The following is a 16,114-nucleotide window of genomic DNA, read 5'->3' on the forward strand; positions in this document are numbered from 1 at the left end:
ATCCACAAAAAGTGCTAAGATAGCCTGGTTTATATTAAATTGCCCTCGCTACTTGGCCACTTTTTAAAGGCTTAGATAATGGGCACTTTGAAATCTGAACAAATTAAAATGAAGTAGTATATGTAAGTGAACAACAGTCTTGGATTTTTTATGCCCTCTGGAATTGGCAGCAATTGTCTTGGCATCATGGCTTCTCACTGGCACAAAACATGGACACCCAAGACCTGTCATCTTTTTTTGGCAAAGAGATACTTGGAATTAATTAGAGATGACTGGGGTTTTTTTCCCTTCCGTGGGCTTTTTCTTTGTTATATTTCACAGCCCTGACAAAAACTGCTGTGTTTATCACTTCCCCCCTTTAAACAAACCAACCTAAAAACAAAGCATCAGTTCTTTCTTGGAAAAAAATATGTACAGGAAGCATGCAGAGAGATGCATTCAGCGAAACAGATCATTCCCTTGTGTGGAAAGGCCATGCTAATTCAGGCCTATGCACCCTTAAAAATAAATGGTGAGAAAGCACAAACACAGCTGGCGAAAATTGTGGGGTGGTAGTTCTGCTTATAACATTTTTTTAAAACTTTGTGGCAATATCACTGTGTTCCTCATCACCACATCTTCCTCAATAGGCTTCAACAGACTGCAGAGGGATAAGAGAAGCTCACAAAACATGTCAAGGCTGTCAGCAAAGTAAATTATATCTATTGCCTGGTTTCTTCCCCAGTTTGATTTCCTGACAGGAGTTTCCAGGGCAACTGTGAACTTCAGTTTCAAGTTTTTTCATCGAAGCTCAAGAGTGCAATTTCAGAGATGTTGGAGGGCGGAAGAGAGTTTTACAAGCCAGAATGTCTAAACCAGTTGTATCAGACCTGCAGGCTTGCTATCTTCTTCCCTTGGCTTGTTATCATCCACTCAGCAATGGGGCCAACCCAAATGAACAAGCAATCAACCCAGGCAGCTGCTTTAGATACCAACACTTTTAGAGAAGGCACAATCCAAGTTGCACACTGAAGGATTCCTTGCAATGTCAGAAATGATACTGGGACACCTACATAAAATCTGAAAATGGAACTTTCTTTCCTGGAAATTCACCAAAGCCTTGGGGGGGGGGGATGGTGGAGGTCTGAAAATGGGTTTTTTTTTAATTTGAATCAGCTTTTGGTGGCTAGAATTAAGTGTCTTATTATATGTAGTTTTACACACTTAAAAAAAACCCTACAATGGTTATTGGCTATAAGTATTTATTACCCAGAGTGGTAGAAACATATAAATAAACCTATATTCTTAGACCTATCCTAGCCTGATGAAGAATGATGTCAGCTTCACAATTTTGCTTGGTTTTCCAAAACTGGCCTAATAAAAGACACAGTGTTGCCTATTATATGTGTCCTGTACTGATGGTAACTCAGAACCATATGTATTATTAATGTCTTCTCCCTGGACTGCTGAACTCCTACATTAGAATGTTTTTATTTTTATTTTTATCTTTTAAATGCACACATGATGATGGATTCAAATGCAGTGACTCCCTGTGGCTGCAGGGGCTCCACTGCCCACAAAGGCTTCCTCTTTCACAATGCAGTACAGGTCGCTAACCACAAGGCAAGTCATGCGTGCAGTTCCACCATCAGTGAACTGAATGGGGAAGCCTAGGAGTGGAAAAGCTCCATGGGCTCATGACAGCATACCTGGCATTCTGATGTTTTAAGTTTTAACTCTGTCTATGAGTCAATTCTAGCTGGTGTAGCACAGTGGGGAGGAGAGCTGGGCTGGGAGTCCAGAGTCTGTGAGTTCAAATCCCGGCTCGTGTCTCCTGGGTGTACAGGGCCAGCTAAAGATCACCCCCACAGTGAGTGGCTCAGGGGTTTCGTGCCCTGCCACCTGTGCAGCCGTAGGCAAGTTGCATAGTCCCAAGAAGCCCAGTTGCCCCCCAGCTGGCAGTTGCGGACAAGGAAGGATCTGGCTTGTGCAGCTGTGGCAAGCTGAGCAGGCCCCAGCCAGCTGGGGAGGACTAGCCTCAGAGGGAGGCAATGGTAAACCCCCTCTGAATGCCGCTTACCATGAAAACCCTATTCATAGGGTAGCCATAAATCGGGATCGACTTGAAGGCAGTCCATTTCCATTTTTCATGAGTCAATTCTAGGTAAACTTTATCTTGTTAATGATCCCTGAAGTGGAGTCTGCCTTATTCAGCCTCATTCTCTGTGAACTTAACAGTTCTGCCTGATTAGTACAGGGTCTATGTTAGGGAAGTAAGGGAGATTCAGTCACAGAACCACTTCATACATTATTCCAGTAGCAAGAGGAATCACTAAACTAGGAACATCTGAAACCATCAATTTTGTCTGTGATGCAAGTTATAATTTCTAACAATTCAACAGATTTCTTCAGTGTAATACTGTTTCAGACAAGGGGACAGGTTTCTCAGGAATGCAGCAGAACTTTCATTTCTGGAACCATTTAAGGAATGAACATAAGAACATAAGAACATAAGAAGAGCCTGCTGGATCAGGCCAGTGGCCCATCTAGTCCAGCATCCTGTTCTCACAGTGGCCAACCAGGTGCCTGGGGGAAGCCCGCAAGCAGGACCCGAGTGCAAGAACACTCTCCCCTCCTGAGGCTTCCGGCAACTGGTTTTCAGAAGCATGCTGCCTCTGAATAGGGTAGCACAGCACAGCCATCACGGCTAGTAGCCATTGATAGCCCTGTCCTCCATGAATTTGTCTAATCTTCTTTTAAAGCCGTCCAAGCTGGTGGCCATTACTGCTTCTTGTGGGAGCAAATTCCATAGTTTAACTATGCGCTGAGTAAAGTACTTCCTTTTGTCTGTCCTGAATCTTCCAACATTCAGCTTCTTTGAATGTCCACGAGTTCTAGTATTATGAGAGAGGGAGAAGAACTTTTCTCTATCCACTTTCTCAATGCCATGCATAATTTTATACACTTCTATCATGTCTCCTCTGACCCGCCTTTTCTCTAAACTAAAAAGCCCCAAATGCTGCAACCCTTCTTCGTAAGGGAGTCGCTCCATCCCCTTGATCATTCTGGTTGCCCTCTTCTGAACCTTTTCCAACTCTAGAATATCCTTTTTGAGATGAGGCGACCAGAACTGTACACAGTATTCCAAATGCGGCCGCACCATAGATTTATACAATGGCATGATGACATCGGCTGTTTTATTTTCAATACCTTTCCTAATTATCGCTAGCATGGAATTTGCCTTTTTCACAGCTGCCGCACACTGGGTCGACATTTTCATCGTGCTGTCCACTACAACCCCGAGGTCTCTCTCCTGGTCGGTCACTGCCAGTTCAGACCCCATGAGCGTATATGTGAAATTCAGATTGTTTGCTCCAATATGCATAATTTTACACTTGTTTATATTGAATTGCATTTGCCATTTTTCCGCCCATTTACTCAGTTTGGAGAGATCTTTTTGGAGCTCTTCACAATCCCTTTTTGTTTTAACAACCCTGAACAATTTAGTGTCGTCAGCAAACTTGGCCACTTCACTGCTCACTCCTAATTCTAGGTCATTAATGAACAAGTTGAAAAGTACAGGTCCCAATACCGATCCTTGAGGGACTCCACTTTCTACAGCCCTCCATTGGGAGAACTGTCCGTTTATTCCTACTCTCTGCTTTCTGCTTCTTAACCAATTCCTTATCCACAAGAGGACCTCTCCTCTTATGCTGGATAAACTTATTTCATTGAAGGTTTAGATCTGGACAATCCTGCTTCAGCAGAGACAGACATAGTAATCCTGGAGATTTCTTTTAGCTCTTTGACTATTATACTAGTTTGTATTCTGCAATTGTAGATTTCTGGCTGCCTACCTTGGCTTATATTGTAATGGAGTGCTGGCTGTTATTACGAGGAAGACTTCATGGCCTAGGTTTTGAGGGACAGAGATATACATGTTGGGTTGTCACCAATTAAATTCTACTAAAAGTAGACCCATTGAAATTAATGGACCAAAGCTAGTCATGGCTCTTCATTTCATCGGGTCTACTCTGAGGATGACTAAAGTTGGATGGAACCCATTCTATTTCTAGATTTTCTTCTACTTTTTGTAATCAGAGAGTCATAGACTATTGCAAATTAAATTTCAGTTTTCTGTGTTGGAAATAGCTTAACAATGTAGATATCCCTATGAGTCTTTATCTGTATTATCTATATTGCTATCTAGAGGCCAGTGCTTCTGGTGACAGTAAGAGGGCTAAGTTAATTGTAATTATTTGGTTAGTAAGAAATTGTGCTGCTTTATTAATCTGGAGTTTGGCATATTTCACATGCAAGAAAAAACTGGTCAGTAAAAAACTGTTAAAAACAGTAAAAGAACTGGTCAGTGCAAATCTAGATAACTGAGTGGAAATAGAAGGCTAACACTGAAGGGTAAGTACAAACAGTGAAAGGTTATCAATCTACCCCTTTAATGTGCTACATCGCCGAAAAGTATCAGTTCAGTAATTATCCCATTTGCAAGACATGCAGAGTGAGCGGCATAACAACACAGCAATATCAGCCTCATGTTTTGGGCATGATGTAAGATATTCCCCCTTTGTCCTTTGTATCCCCCTTTGGATACAAGGTATTGTATCTTCTTTGCCACAGATTGACGTTGCATACATACCCAGTACAGCACATCTGTCCAGCCCTCCATGGTGATACACTGAAACACAGTTAACATGGCAAAGGCAAAATTGTCAAAGTTGGTAATGCCATGCTTGGGTCCTTCCCATCCTGGTCTGCACTCAGTTTCATTCTGACACTGCCGCCCATGCGCAAATACAGGTGCACAAGGAGAGGGTTCTTCTTCTGCCGGTGCATCTTAAACAATGATAGAGAAAGAGAGAGAAATAAAAGTGTTAAAAAGTGTACAAACTGCATGGGCAAAGAGTGATTTTTTAAAATATTCATGTGCTGTTCATGCTTTATGAAGCTCAGGGCAGTTTATATACTGGCTGGGGTACAAAGGTGCCATTGTGTACTTGGAAGCAGAGAGCAGGGGAAGGAGGTCCAGATTTTTGCATGCTCCCTTTTCCTGATGCAGCTCCCTATGCCATATCCCATGCCATTTTGGAAGGTACCCCAATTCTCAGAAGCAGCTTTTCTAAAGGTGAACAGGGCTACAATGGGAACAGATAGGAAAGCCCCATAATGTGGATAATTCTGCTCATGGAATTTTGGATCCATGACATTGTTCCCACCAAGTCTCTAGGCACTGCTCAGGACCAATCAAATCACACCACAGTTCCATTGGCTTCTGATTGGTTTCCAAGCACAATTCAAAGTGCTGGTGCTTAAATGGCTTAGAACTTTGATATATGAGACTTCCCCGATATCGACCTGCCGATTTAATAAGAATTTCAGTTGAGGCCCTTCTCTGAGGTGAGGCAGGTGGCAACCAGTGAAAGGGTCCTTTCAGCTGTTGCATTTTGCTTGTGGAACTCTCTCCCCAGGAGGTTTGCCTGGCCCCTACCCTAACCTCTTTTAGGAACTATGCAAATACCTTACTAGAGTACAGACATGTAACATTTGAATATTAGGCAGGCGCCATCTCTGCTATCTTTTCGGCGCCTTTTGAAGACTTTCCTCTTTCAACAAGCCTTTTAGGTTGACACCTATCCCAGTCTGCATCTGTGTTAGAATTGCTTAATATGTTTTTTAATAATGTTTTAACCCTTTTTAAAGCCGTTTTTTAAGATGTTTTTAACGCTGTTTTGTTTTAATGTATTTTAAAATCTGTTTTTATGATGTTTTAAAGTGTTTTTAGTGCTTTGTTTGCCGCCCTGGGCTCCTGCTGGGAGGAAGGGTGGGATACAAATTAAATAATGAATAAATAAATAAACATGGAATTGCAGGGATGGCGTCAGGAAGGCTAAAGCTGAGAATGAGCTGAGGTTAGGAGATGCTAAAAGCAACAAAAAACCTTTCTTCAGGTACATCCATAGTAAAAGACAGAGAAAAGAAATGGTGATACAGCTTCTCAGTGAGGGTGGCAAAATGATAACAGATGACAAAGAAAAGGCAGAAGTGCTCAATTCCTACTTTGGCTCAGTCTTCTCCCAAAAGAAAGTTTATGACCCTCCTGGCAAACACGAAGGGGCAGGATTGTAGTGTGAAACTGAAATACAAATGGTCAAGGAATACCTAATCACTTTGAATGAGTTCAAATCTGTAGAGCCCGCTGAAGGAACTGGCTGAAGAACTCTTGGAACCACTATCTATGATTGTTGAGAAATCATGGAGGATGGGTAAAGTGCTGGATGATTAGAGGAGGGCTAATGTTGTCCCAATCTTCAAAAAGGGCAAAAAGAAGGAACCTGGGAACTACAGACCAGTGAGCCTGACACCAAGCCCTGGGAAAATTCTGGAGCAGATTATAAAGCAGACAATCTGTATGCACCTTGACAACAATGCAGTGATTACTAGAAGCCAACATGGATTTATCAAGAACAAATCCTGCCTAATCTTATCTCATTTTTTGATTGGGTAACCTCCCTCATAGACTGTGGGAATGCTGTAGACGTAATATATCTTGACTTCAGCAAAGTATTTGACAAAGTGCCCCATGGTATTCTGATTAGCAAGCTAGCTAAATGTGGGCTGGATGGAACAACTATCAGGTGGATCCACAGTTGCTTACAGAATTGTACTCCAAGAGTACTTAGCAATGGTTCCTTCTCAAACTGGGGAGAGGTAACGAGTGGAGTACCGCAGGGCTCAGTCCTTGGCCCAGTGTTCTTCAATATTTTTATTAACGACTTGAATGAGGATGTACAGGGAATACTTATCAAATTTGCAGATGATACAAAATTGGGAGGGATAGCTAATACCCTGGAAGAAAAACACAAAATTCAAAGGGATCTTGATAGGCTGGAGAGTTGGGCTGAAAACAACCAGATGAAATTTAACAGGGATAAGTTCTGCACCTAGGAAAAAGAAACCAATCCCCCCATAAGATGGGGGATACTTGCTTCAGCAATACTTCATGTGAGAAGGGTCTTGGGATTGTTGTTGATGACAACCTGAATATGAGCCAACAGTGCAATGTGGCTGCAAAAAAGGCAAATGCTATTTTAGGCTGCATTAACAGAAGTATAGTTTCCAAATCGTGTGAAGTATTAGTCCTTCTCTATTCAGCACTGGTTAGGCCTCATCTTGAGTACTGCGTCTAGTTCTGGATACCACATTTTAAGAAGGACACAGACAAATAGGAACAGGTTCAAAGGAGGGCAACAAGGATGATCAGAGGACTAGAAACAAAGCCCTATGAGAAGAGACTGAAAGAACTGGGCATGTTTAGCCTTGAGAAGAGAAGACTGAGGAGAGATATGATAGCACTCTTCATGTACTTGAAAGGTTGCCACACAGAGATGGGCCAGGATCTCTTCTTGATTGTCCCAGAGTGCAGTACACAGAATAATGGGCTCAAGTTGCAGAAAACCAGATTTCAACTGAACATCAGGAAAGACTTTGTTAGAACGGTATGACAATGGAACCAATTACCTATGGAGATGGTGGGGTCTCCAACACTGCAGGCATTCAAGAGACAGCTGGACAGCCATCTGTTGGGTATGTTTTAATTTGGATTCCTGCACTGCACTCAATAGTCTTGCAGGCCCCTTCCAACTCTATGATACTATGATTCTATTTTCCAAAAATAATGTTCTCCAAAGCATTTTTATTTCTTCTGTGATTTTTTAAAGCACTGTTTTTATTGCTGTTTTATGAATTGTTTTATTGTATAATGATAACTGCACTGGAAATTGTGAACTGAGGAGTGACATAAAATGTCTTAAATAAATAAACAATGTCATCATTCTCAAGCCAATTTGTACTGCCTGAAGGAAGTGGTTTTCTTGTTCCAAAGGATGGTGAAACTGCCACTTATGGCAATCAAAATTAATAGTATCAAGTCTGGCATAAATGCCTCAAAATAAAAGAATTTAGGGGTGAGAGAGGGGAGAAATGATATGTTTCATTTTAAACAAATAACAATCAATTTAATGCTACTGATGCTCTTTTAGGGTTTTTGAATGGAAAAAAAAGACAAAAGAAGCAACGGCACTTAGACTTGATTCAGAACCTTTTAATGGAGGAAAAGATACTGGTTGTCAATTAATAGCACAATCCGTAGCACCATTGTGTAAAATCTGGATAACTGCTGAAATAGCAAAGCTCAGAAAACATACGCAAGTAAGATAAGCCAGAAAATTCTCTACTTGGTATGATTTAGTAAACGTTAAAGTACTTTGAAGTCCCGCTCATTTAGGACAAGTGCTAATTTTTCCCCACTCAAATGAGTGGGACTTAAAAGTCCTTGACTGTAGCTGGAATTCATGCCCAGAGTGTTTCTTACTTTATGGCATTATAGAAAGACTGATGTGATATTGATATAAACATATACAATAGTTTCCCCATCTTGTCATCTGTAGCAATTACACTTGTAAAAATATGCACAACTTCTTTGACATGTTCTTTGATTTGTTACAAATAATAAAAAGCCTAATTCAGAGACTCATAGCATTGGTCCAAAAGATCATCTGCTGTAAAAGTTTCCATTTTCCCATAGATAAGGTTGTATGCAATCCAGACCATAGTGGGCCACACATTGTGTGAGGTATACAGCGGAAAGGCAAACAGTTCTAGCAGATATTCATTCATTTCATTGGCGATCACTCGTGGCTGAGTAAGATTGTCTTCCAAGATAAGGTCTTTAACGGTGGGTCCGTAAGTGACTGTAGAGGCCAATTCTGGATCCAACGGTGAGGGCATAGGTTTCCAGATGGAAGATGGTCACGATGAGGATTTGCTTGACGTGCCTTCCACTTAGCTCGTTTGTCCTTTTCACCTTGTACTCGTGCTTCTTCAAAGTCCATAGCACCTTTGATAATGGCCAACCTCCAATAGGATGCTCATCGGCCAAGGCTTCCCAGTTCTCGATGCTTATGTTACATTTTTTTAGATTAGCTTTGAGAACATCTTTAAACCTCTTTTGCTGCCACCGATATTCCGTTTTCCATCCTTAAGTTGGGAGTAAAGTAGCTGCTTTGGAAGACGGTGATCAGGCATTCGAACAACATGGCCGGTCCAGCAAAGTTGATGTTGGAGGATCATTGTTTCAACACTGGTGGTCTTTGCTTCTTCCAATATGCTAACATTAGTCCACCTATCTTCCCAAGTAATTTGCAGAATTTTCTGGAGGCAGCCTTGGTGGAATCTTTCAAGAAGTTGGGAGTGGTGTTTATAGATGGTCCATGTTTCACAGGCATACAGTAAGGTCAGTAGTACAATGGCTTTGTCAATAAGCATTTTGGTCTCCCTGTGAATATCCCGATCCTTGAACACTCTATGCTTCATTTGGGAGAATGCGGCACTCGCAGAGCTCAGATGATGCTGAATTTCAGCATCGATGTCAGCTTTTACAGAGAGATGGCTGCCAAGATAGGAAAAGTGATTGACATTCTCCAGCGTCGCACCATTAAGCTGGATTGATGGTGCTACAGAGGGATTGGTTCGCACTTGCTGATGAAGCACTGGGTTTTTTGATGTTGAGTGAGAGGCCAAGCTTTTCATATGCTTCTGCAAAGACATTTAGGATAGTTTGAAGATCTTCCTCTGAATGTGCGGAGACTACATTATCATCGGCATACTGAAGTTCTATGACAGAGGTTGTAATTATCTTACTTTTTGCTTTCAGCCTACTGAGATTAAAAGCTTTCCATCTGTTCAATATGTGATTTCCACACCAGTGGGAAGTTTCCCCTCAACAAGGTGTAGAATCATGGCGATGAAAGTAACAAATAAGGTCAGAGCAATGACACATCCCTGTTTGACGCCTGATCCCACTTTGAATGGATCACTTTGAGAGCCATTGTTATCCAAAATTGTTGCTGTCATGTTGTCATGGAGGAGTCGCAAAATATTCACAAATTTATCAGGGCATCCAATTATCAGAAGGATGGTCCAGAGAGCAGTTCGATTTACAGTATCAAAGGCCTTAGTCAGATCAATAAACACCATATACAGAGGTCGGTTTTGCTCCCTGCATTTTTCTTGAAGCAGTCATGCAGTGAAGATCGTGTCCACTGTCCCCCTGGAAGGGCAGAAACCATTTTGGGATTCAGGGAGGATGTTTTCTGAGATAGGTAGGAGGCGATTTGTGAGGATCCTTGCAAGGATTTTACCTGCGGTAGCAAGAACAGAGATGCCTCGGTAGTCCCCACAACCTGTTCTATCACCCTTCTTGAAAAGAGTGATAATTATGGCATCCCTAAAGTCTTCCAGGATCTCCTCCCTCATCCAGATTTTTTCAATGAGCTTATGAAGTTGTTGTGTAAATTCAGGCCCACCTTCTTTAAAGACTTCAGCAGGAATCCCATCAGGTCCACTAGCTTTGTTATTCTTCATTTGATAAATGGCTTTACTGACTTCATCCAAATTAGGGGATACTGCAAGCTCATCTCTAATATGTTGTTGTGGGATTTGCGAGAAGACCTCATCAGCCACAATAGAGCTACGATTAAGAAGGACATGGTAATGCTCTTTCCAACGCAGTGCAACAGACTCTTTGTCCTTTAGAAGTTTGGTACCATCCACTGAACGTAAGGGATTTGTACCATAATTTGGTGGTCTGTAGATGGCTTTTGTGGCATTAAAAAAGCCCCGTGCATCATGAGCATCTGCAAAATGCTGGATTTCTTGAGCTTTCTTTATCCACCAGGCGTTCTTAAGTTCTCCAGTTCTTCTTTGGACCTCAGCCTTTGCACTGGCATAGATTTTTTTTCTTAGCAGCACAGAATGTCTTTTTGTCATATCTGGAAGGCTTTCCTTTTCTTGTCAATGATATGTTCAATCTCACTATCATTCTCATCAAACCACTCCTGATGTTTCTTAGTTTGGTGTCCAATAGTTTATTCACATGCTGCAATAATGGAAGTCTTCAGTTTAATCCAGTGTTCCTCAACATTTTCAGGGAGTTCCGTAGGTAGATGTTTTTTGAGAGTTCCAGCAGATAGTCCTAGATGGCGCAAGTGAGTCAAAGGGAAGAGAGATACCTCTCAAAGTCAACAGCCATTTCTAGGAAGATTGTTGTTGTCTCATTCCCACATATAGTGAACAGGTTATGAGTGGAAGTAAAACCAACCCAAAAGAACCTAAGAAGAGCCCAGCTGGAACAGGCCAGTGACCCATCTAGTCCAGCATCCTGTTCTCCCAGTGGCCAGCCAGATGCCTGTGGGAAGCAGAGGCAGTACCTGACCACAAAAAATGGCATTCTTAGGATACAACTTGAGACTTTCTAATATTTTATATCTAGATATCATGGAGGGACAAATTCTTTCCAAATGCAACCCCATTACTAATTTTTCTTCACTTTTCTTTTCTATTGCCTTTTCTATAAGTGCACATGTAGGGCATATACTACACTAGACTTAAATAATCATCCTCTCTGTGCAGTTTAATAAGTATTCCTGGACAATTGGAAAACATCACAGTAGATCAGAGTGATCTAATCTGCTCCAGTGCTTGGATTGCTGCTGCTATCTTTTTTTCTCAGCATCTAGAAAGGCAAGGAAAGGGATGGCTGGGGAGAAAACAGGAGAGATCAAGCAGCTGCTTAGTGAGCAAAGTGAAATGGTGTTGGTAGTGGGGAACTAAATCTATCTCTGTCTTCCTCTGTAAACAGCTTCACAGACAGGATTCCAGCTTTTTGTAAAAACCTCCGCAAGCCAACAAAGTATACTTGGGGAAAAAAGAAGATCAATGAATCTGTGAGAGCCAGTGTGGCGTAGTGGTTAAGGCATTGGACTACGACCTGGGAGACCAGGGTTCGAATCCCCAGACAAATGGGGATAAGGAGCCTGTGTCCCTCCAGTTATCGTTGGACTACAATTCCCATCATTCCTGACCATTCACCATGTTGACTGAGGTTGACTGAACTTGGGAGTCCAAAAAATCTTTAAAAATACCAGTTTACAACTTGTGGAAGGGCAGAGGTTTTCCATGATGTTGTATATCACCTTGAAAACAACACTGGATTAAGGGCAATATAGAAATGGGTTAATAAATTCATACATAAATAAAATGTGATTTTCTTTTTTTCAAAAAAGATACGCTGTTAGGATTCCTTAAAAATGTAAAAGTTACACTGCATTGAAAAAAAACTCTTCTTAAAAATATTATATGCTACCAGCACTTCATTCTTTCCACCTGACATGCCAAAGAGTGTCTCCTCCAGTGGAGCATTTTGCCTGTTCCATCTTCCATAAGCTTCCAAATATCCAACCACATATTCTCTCACAAATTGCCAGAAGGCACCTTAAAAACCCCACAGAGTGACCCAAACCAGCTTATGTTCTGTAGTATTGCTTAACCGGTGCTATTTCTTATTTCTTGATTCACCAAGGTAAACTGTATTTGGCTACTTTTCCTTTCCTTTATACTCTGAAGAATGAGAGCTTGGAAAAGAAATTATGGCAGCCATAAAAAGGGCATGAATAAAGAAACAATCCTGTTGCAAGCTGTCGGAAGGCAGAGCAGGGGTCCCAATCCCGGGGAGCTGGATCCCGGAGAGTTGGGAGAAGAGTATTCAGATGGATGGCAGAGGGAAGGGGGAGGAACTTCCCCCCTTTGGAGCGAAGACAAAACAGAGGAACTGCCAGTGATAAGGTCGCTTAGCAACGGGGAGCCTGAGCCCTCCCTGGACATTCTCATGCCTCCCCCTCTTTCAGGCTCAGAGCAAGAGGGGGAAGAGGGAGGGCTGCTCACAGCCGAAAAGCGGGGAGGCAGTTTACCATCAGCCCCTCCCCTATCCCCCATCCTGGAATCAGAAACTTCAGAAGAGGAGAGGGTGATGCTTCCCCCCTCACCGCACACACACAGACAGCTGAAAAGACAGGAGAGAAGGGGGGAAGGCGGGCAGTACCTGAGGGGCAGTTAAGCAGGAGCGAAAGATTGCGCGCCCGTTTGGCCCCTTCTTAAAGAACAGGTGGGAAGAAGTCCCTTGCTCTGTCAACTTTCTCCCAATGCCGCAGGACCTGTATCCCTGTATTGATTCATGAGAAAATGCAGTCTTTGTTTGGACATTACCCTAATAAAACACGAATTAACTACAATCGTTGGTCTGGTTCCTGAGTCACATCCTGGGCCTGACAGCTTGACAGAGCCACCTAAATCACCCTCAACGCTCTCTTCACTTGACTGGGATAAGATGTCAAAGGGAGCAGCGGGGGGCACAAACCCCACTTCTGAGACGGAAGAAGTGGAACTCCTGAGGACTAAGGTAGCTGATTTGCAGACGGATGTTCAAGCCCTGCTAGCAGCAGTCAAGGCGCTGAAGACGGATAATCAAACCTTGAAGGCCACGATAGACCAGATGCGAACAGCCCCTCCAGCTGCCGTAGTAAAGGTTCCCATTGGATTGCCCCCAAAATACGCGGGACAAAGTGATCAGTTGGCAACCTTCGTGGCTCAATGTGAGTTATATCTGGATGTCAGGCACATGGAATTTCCAGACGATGGGGCTAAAGTAGCTTTCGTGATTAGCCTCCTGGAGGGAGAAGCTGCAAAATGGGTGACTCCGTATCTCATGAGAAAGGATACTGTCTTAGGAAGGTACAGAGGATTTATACAGGAGATGACCGAGATGTTTCAAGACCCGCAAAGGGCTGAAACAGTAGCGCGGCAACTAGGCGCTCTGAAGCAAGCTAAAGGGACTGTTTCCGAGTACACTAACGCTTTTAAAATTCTGTCCCAGGAAACTGGTTACAATGACGCCGCCCTGATGTTTATGTAGCGGAGTGGATTAAATGCTGAAATCCTGGATGAGTTGGCCAGGACCTCCCCCCCCACTGACCTACCAGGGCTCATCCGGCTATGCCTACAGATAGATCACCGGATGGAAGGAAGGCGCCTGGAAAGGAAGCAGGAGGTCCCGAGATACTCAGCCTCAGCATCCCGCAACAAGACCCTTCCCACTACAGGGATGGCAGGTAATGCAACTGAGGGACAGGGAGGGGCTAGGCCAAGACTATCAGAAGAAGAAAAGGAAAGACGACGCCGGGAACGTTTATGCTTTTATTGTTCAAAGCCGGGCCATGTGGCCAGAGACTGTGGACTGAAAGGGGGGAAAGCCGAGCCGTCGGGAAACTAGAACACCCAGTCCACGTGCAGGCCTGTGGACTGGGGGCAGCGTTGTATAAAGGCCCCCCAACGATCCAACCTCCCTCAAAGGGGGTGTTGGTCTTGCCTATTCGGATTACAACTTCCAGAGGAGTGGTGTTTAATTCCACTGCCTTAATTGACAGTGGAGCCTCCACAAATTTTATTGATGCAAAGTTAGTCAAGCATCATGGAATTTCCCGGTGGAAACTGGACGCTCCCCTAGCTGTGGAGACTATCGATGGGAGACCCCTGAAGTCAGGAGGGGTGACACAAGCCACGGAGGAAGTGAAACTTCAAATCCCTGGGCACAAAGAGTTCATTTCGCTATACGTGTCAGATCTCTCGAACTTTGAGGTGATTCTGGGAATGCCCCGGCTAGCAAAGCATGAACCCAAAATAAGTTGGAAGGAGGCGGTGGTGTGGTTCACCTCACAGTATTGCCAGGAGAACTGTCAACCTGAAGGAATCAAGAACACCTTAGCGGGGGCAGTGCAAGAGATCGAGCAAGTGACCCTGCCGCCAAAGTATGAAGAATTCAAAGATGTGTTTGATGAAAAAGAGGCAGAGACTTTACCCCCCCACCGCCCTTATGACTGTGCGATTGATCTAGTGCCAGGAGCCAGCATCCCATCAGGGAGAATCTACTCTCTCACAGAGAATGAGAGGGAGGCCCTGATGGAATTCCTGGATAAAAACCTGAGGCGAGGATTCATACACCCCTCACAATCCCCTGCTGGAGCGCCACTATTGTTTGAGAAAAAGAAGGGGGGGGGAACTCAGACCCTGTAACGACTATCGCCCATTGAACCAGATCACCATCCCCAACAGCTACCCGCTGCCCCTGATCTCAGAGTTGCTGGACCGACTGCGCTCTGCAAAAATCTTCACGAAGTTGGATTTGAGAGGAGCGTACAATCTGATCAGAATGAAGGAGGGAGATGAATGGAAAACAGGATTCTTGACCGCTTACGGACAGTATGAATACCTGGTCATGCCGTTCGGGCTTTGTGGAAGGGCAGGAATTTTTCAAAAATTCATGAACGACGTGTTTAGAGACTTGTTGGACACGTATGTAATCTGTTACTTAGATGATATCCTGGTGTTCTCAAAGAACCAGGAAGACCACGACCAGCATGTGAAGACGGTGTTGAAGAGACTGAGAGAAAATCACCTGTATGCTAAATTAGAGAAATGTGGATTTGACCTCAAGTCTCTAGACTTCCTTGGATATCGAATCTCAGCGGAAGGCGTGGAGATGGACCCAGGGAAAGTAAGCTGCATATTGGACTGGGGCCAACCTGTCACCAAAAAGGATGTACAACGGGTTTTGGGGTTTGCCAATTATTACAGAAAGTTCATTCCAGGGTTTTCCAAATTAACAGCTCCTCTGACTGACTGTTTAAGGGGGAAGAAGAAGTTTCAATGGACAGAGAACGCCACCGAGGCCTTTGAGGAGCTGAAGAGAAGGTTTGCTACTGAGCCCATTCTGCACTTTGCTGATCCGAACCGCCCTTTCGTAGTGGAAGCAGATGCTTCAGATTTTGCCATCGGGGGGGTCCTGCTACAATTAGATCAAGAAGGGAAGGAGCTGCACCCCTGTGCGTACTTCTCTCGGAAGTTAAAGCCTGCAGAGAAGAACTACACAGTTTGGGAGAAGGAGCTGCTGGCCATCAAGGACTCTTTTGAAAACTGGAGACAATACCTAGAGGGGACCTCTCATCGAATTGAAGTGCGCTCCGACCACAAGAATCTTGAAAGCCTCCAAACCGCCAGAAAGCTGAACCAGAGACAGATAAGATGGTCCCAGTTCTTCACTAGGTTTAACTTCCAGATTACTTACCATGCCCAAGCCAAAAACCAGAGAGCGGATGCCTTATCCAGACAGCCACAATACAAAGAAAGTGAATCCGAGGACCAGCCTCAGTACGTAATCCCGCCAGAGAAA

The 16,114-nt window shown here is 43.6% G+C and overlaps 1 protein-coding gene across 1 annotated transcript in view; it reads right to left on the minus strand.

Moving 5' to 3' along the window:
* CACNA1C (calcium voltage-gated channel subunit alpha1 C) overlaps positions 1–16,114 on the minus strand; it is a 722,305-nt gene that overhangs the window by 271,009 nt on the left and 435,182 nt on the right. Inside the window, exon 7 of the mRNA XM_061638625.1 lies at positions 4,634–4,830. Within this exon, the coding sequence (XP_061494609.1) occupies positions 4,634–4,830 (197 nt within the window). The remainder of the gene's footprint in view (positions 1–4,633; positions 4,831–16,114) is intronic.

This window comes from Rhineura floridana, chromosome 8, assembly GCF_030035675.1.
Source record: "Rhineura floridana isolate rRhiFlo1 chromosome 8, rRhiFlo1.hap2, whole genome shotgun sequence".
Lineage (NCBI taxonomy): Eukaryota > Metazoa > Chordata > Lepidosauria > Squamata > Rhineuridae > Rhineura > Rhineura floridana.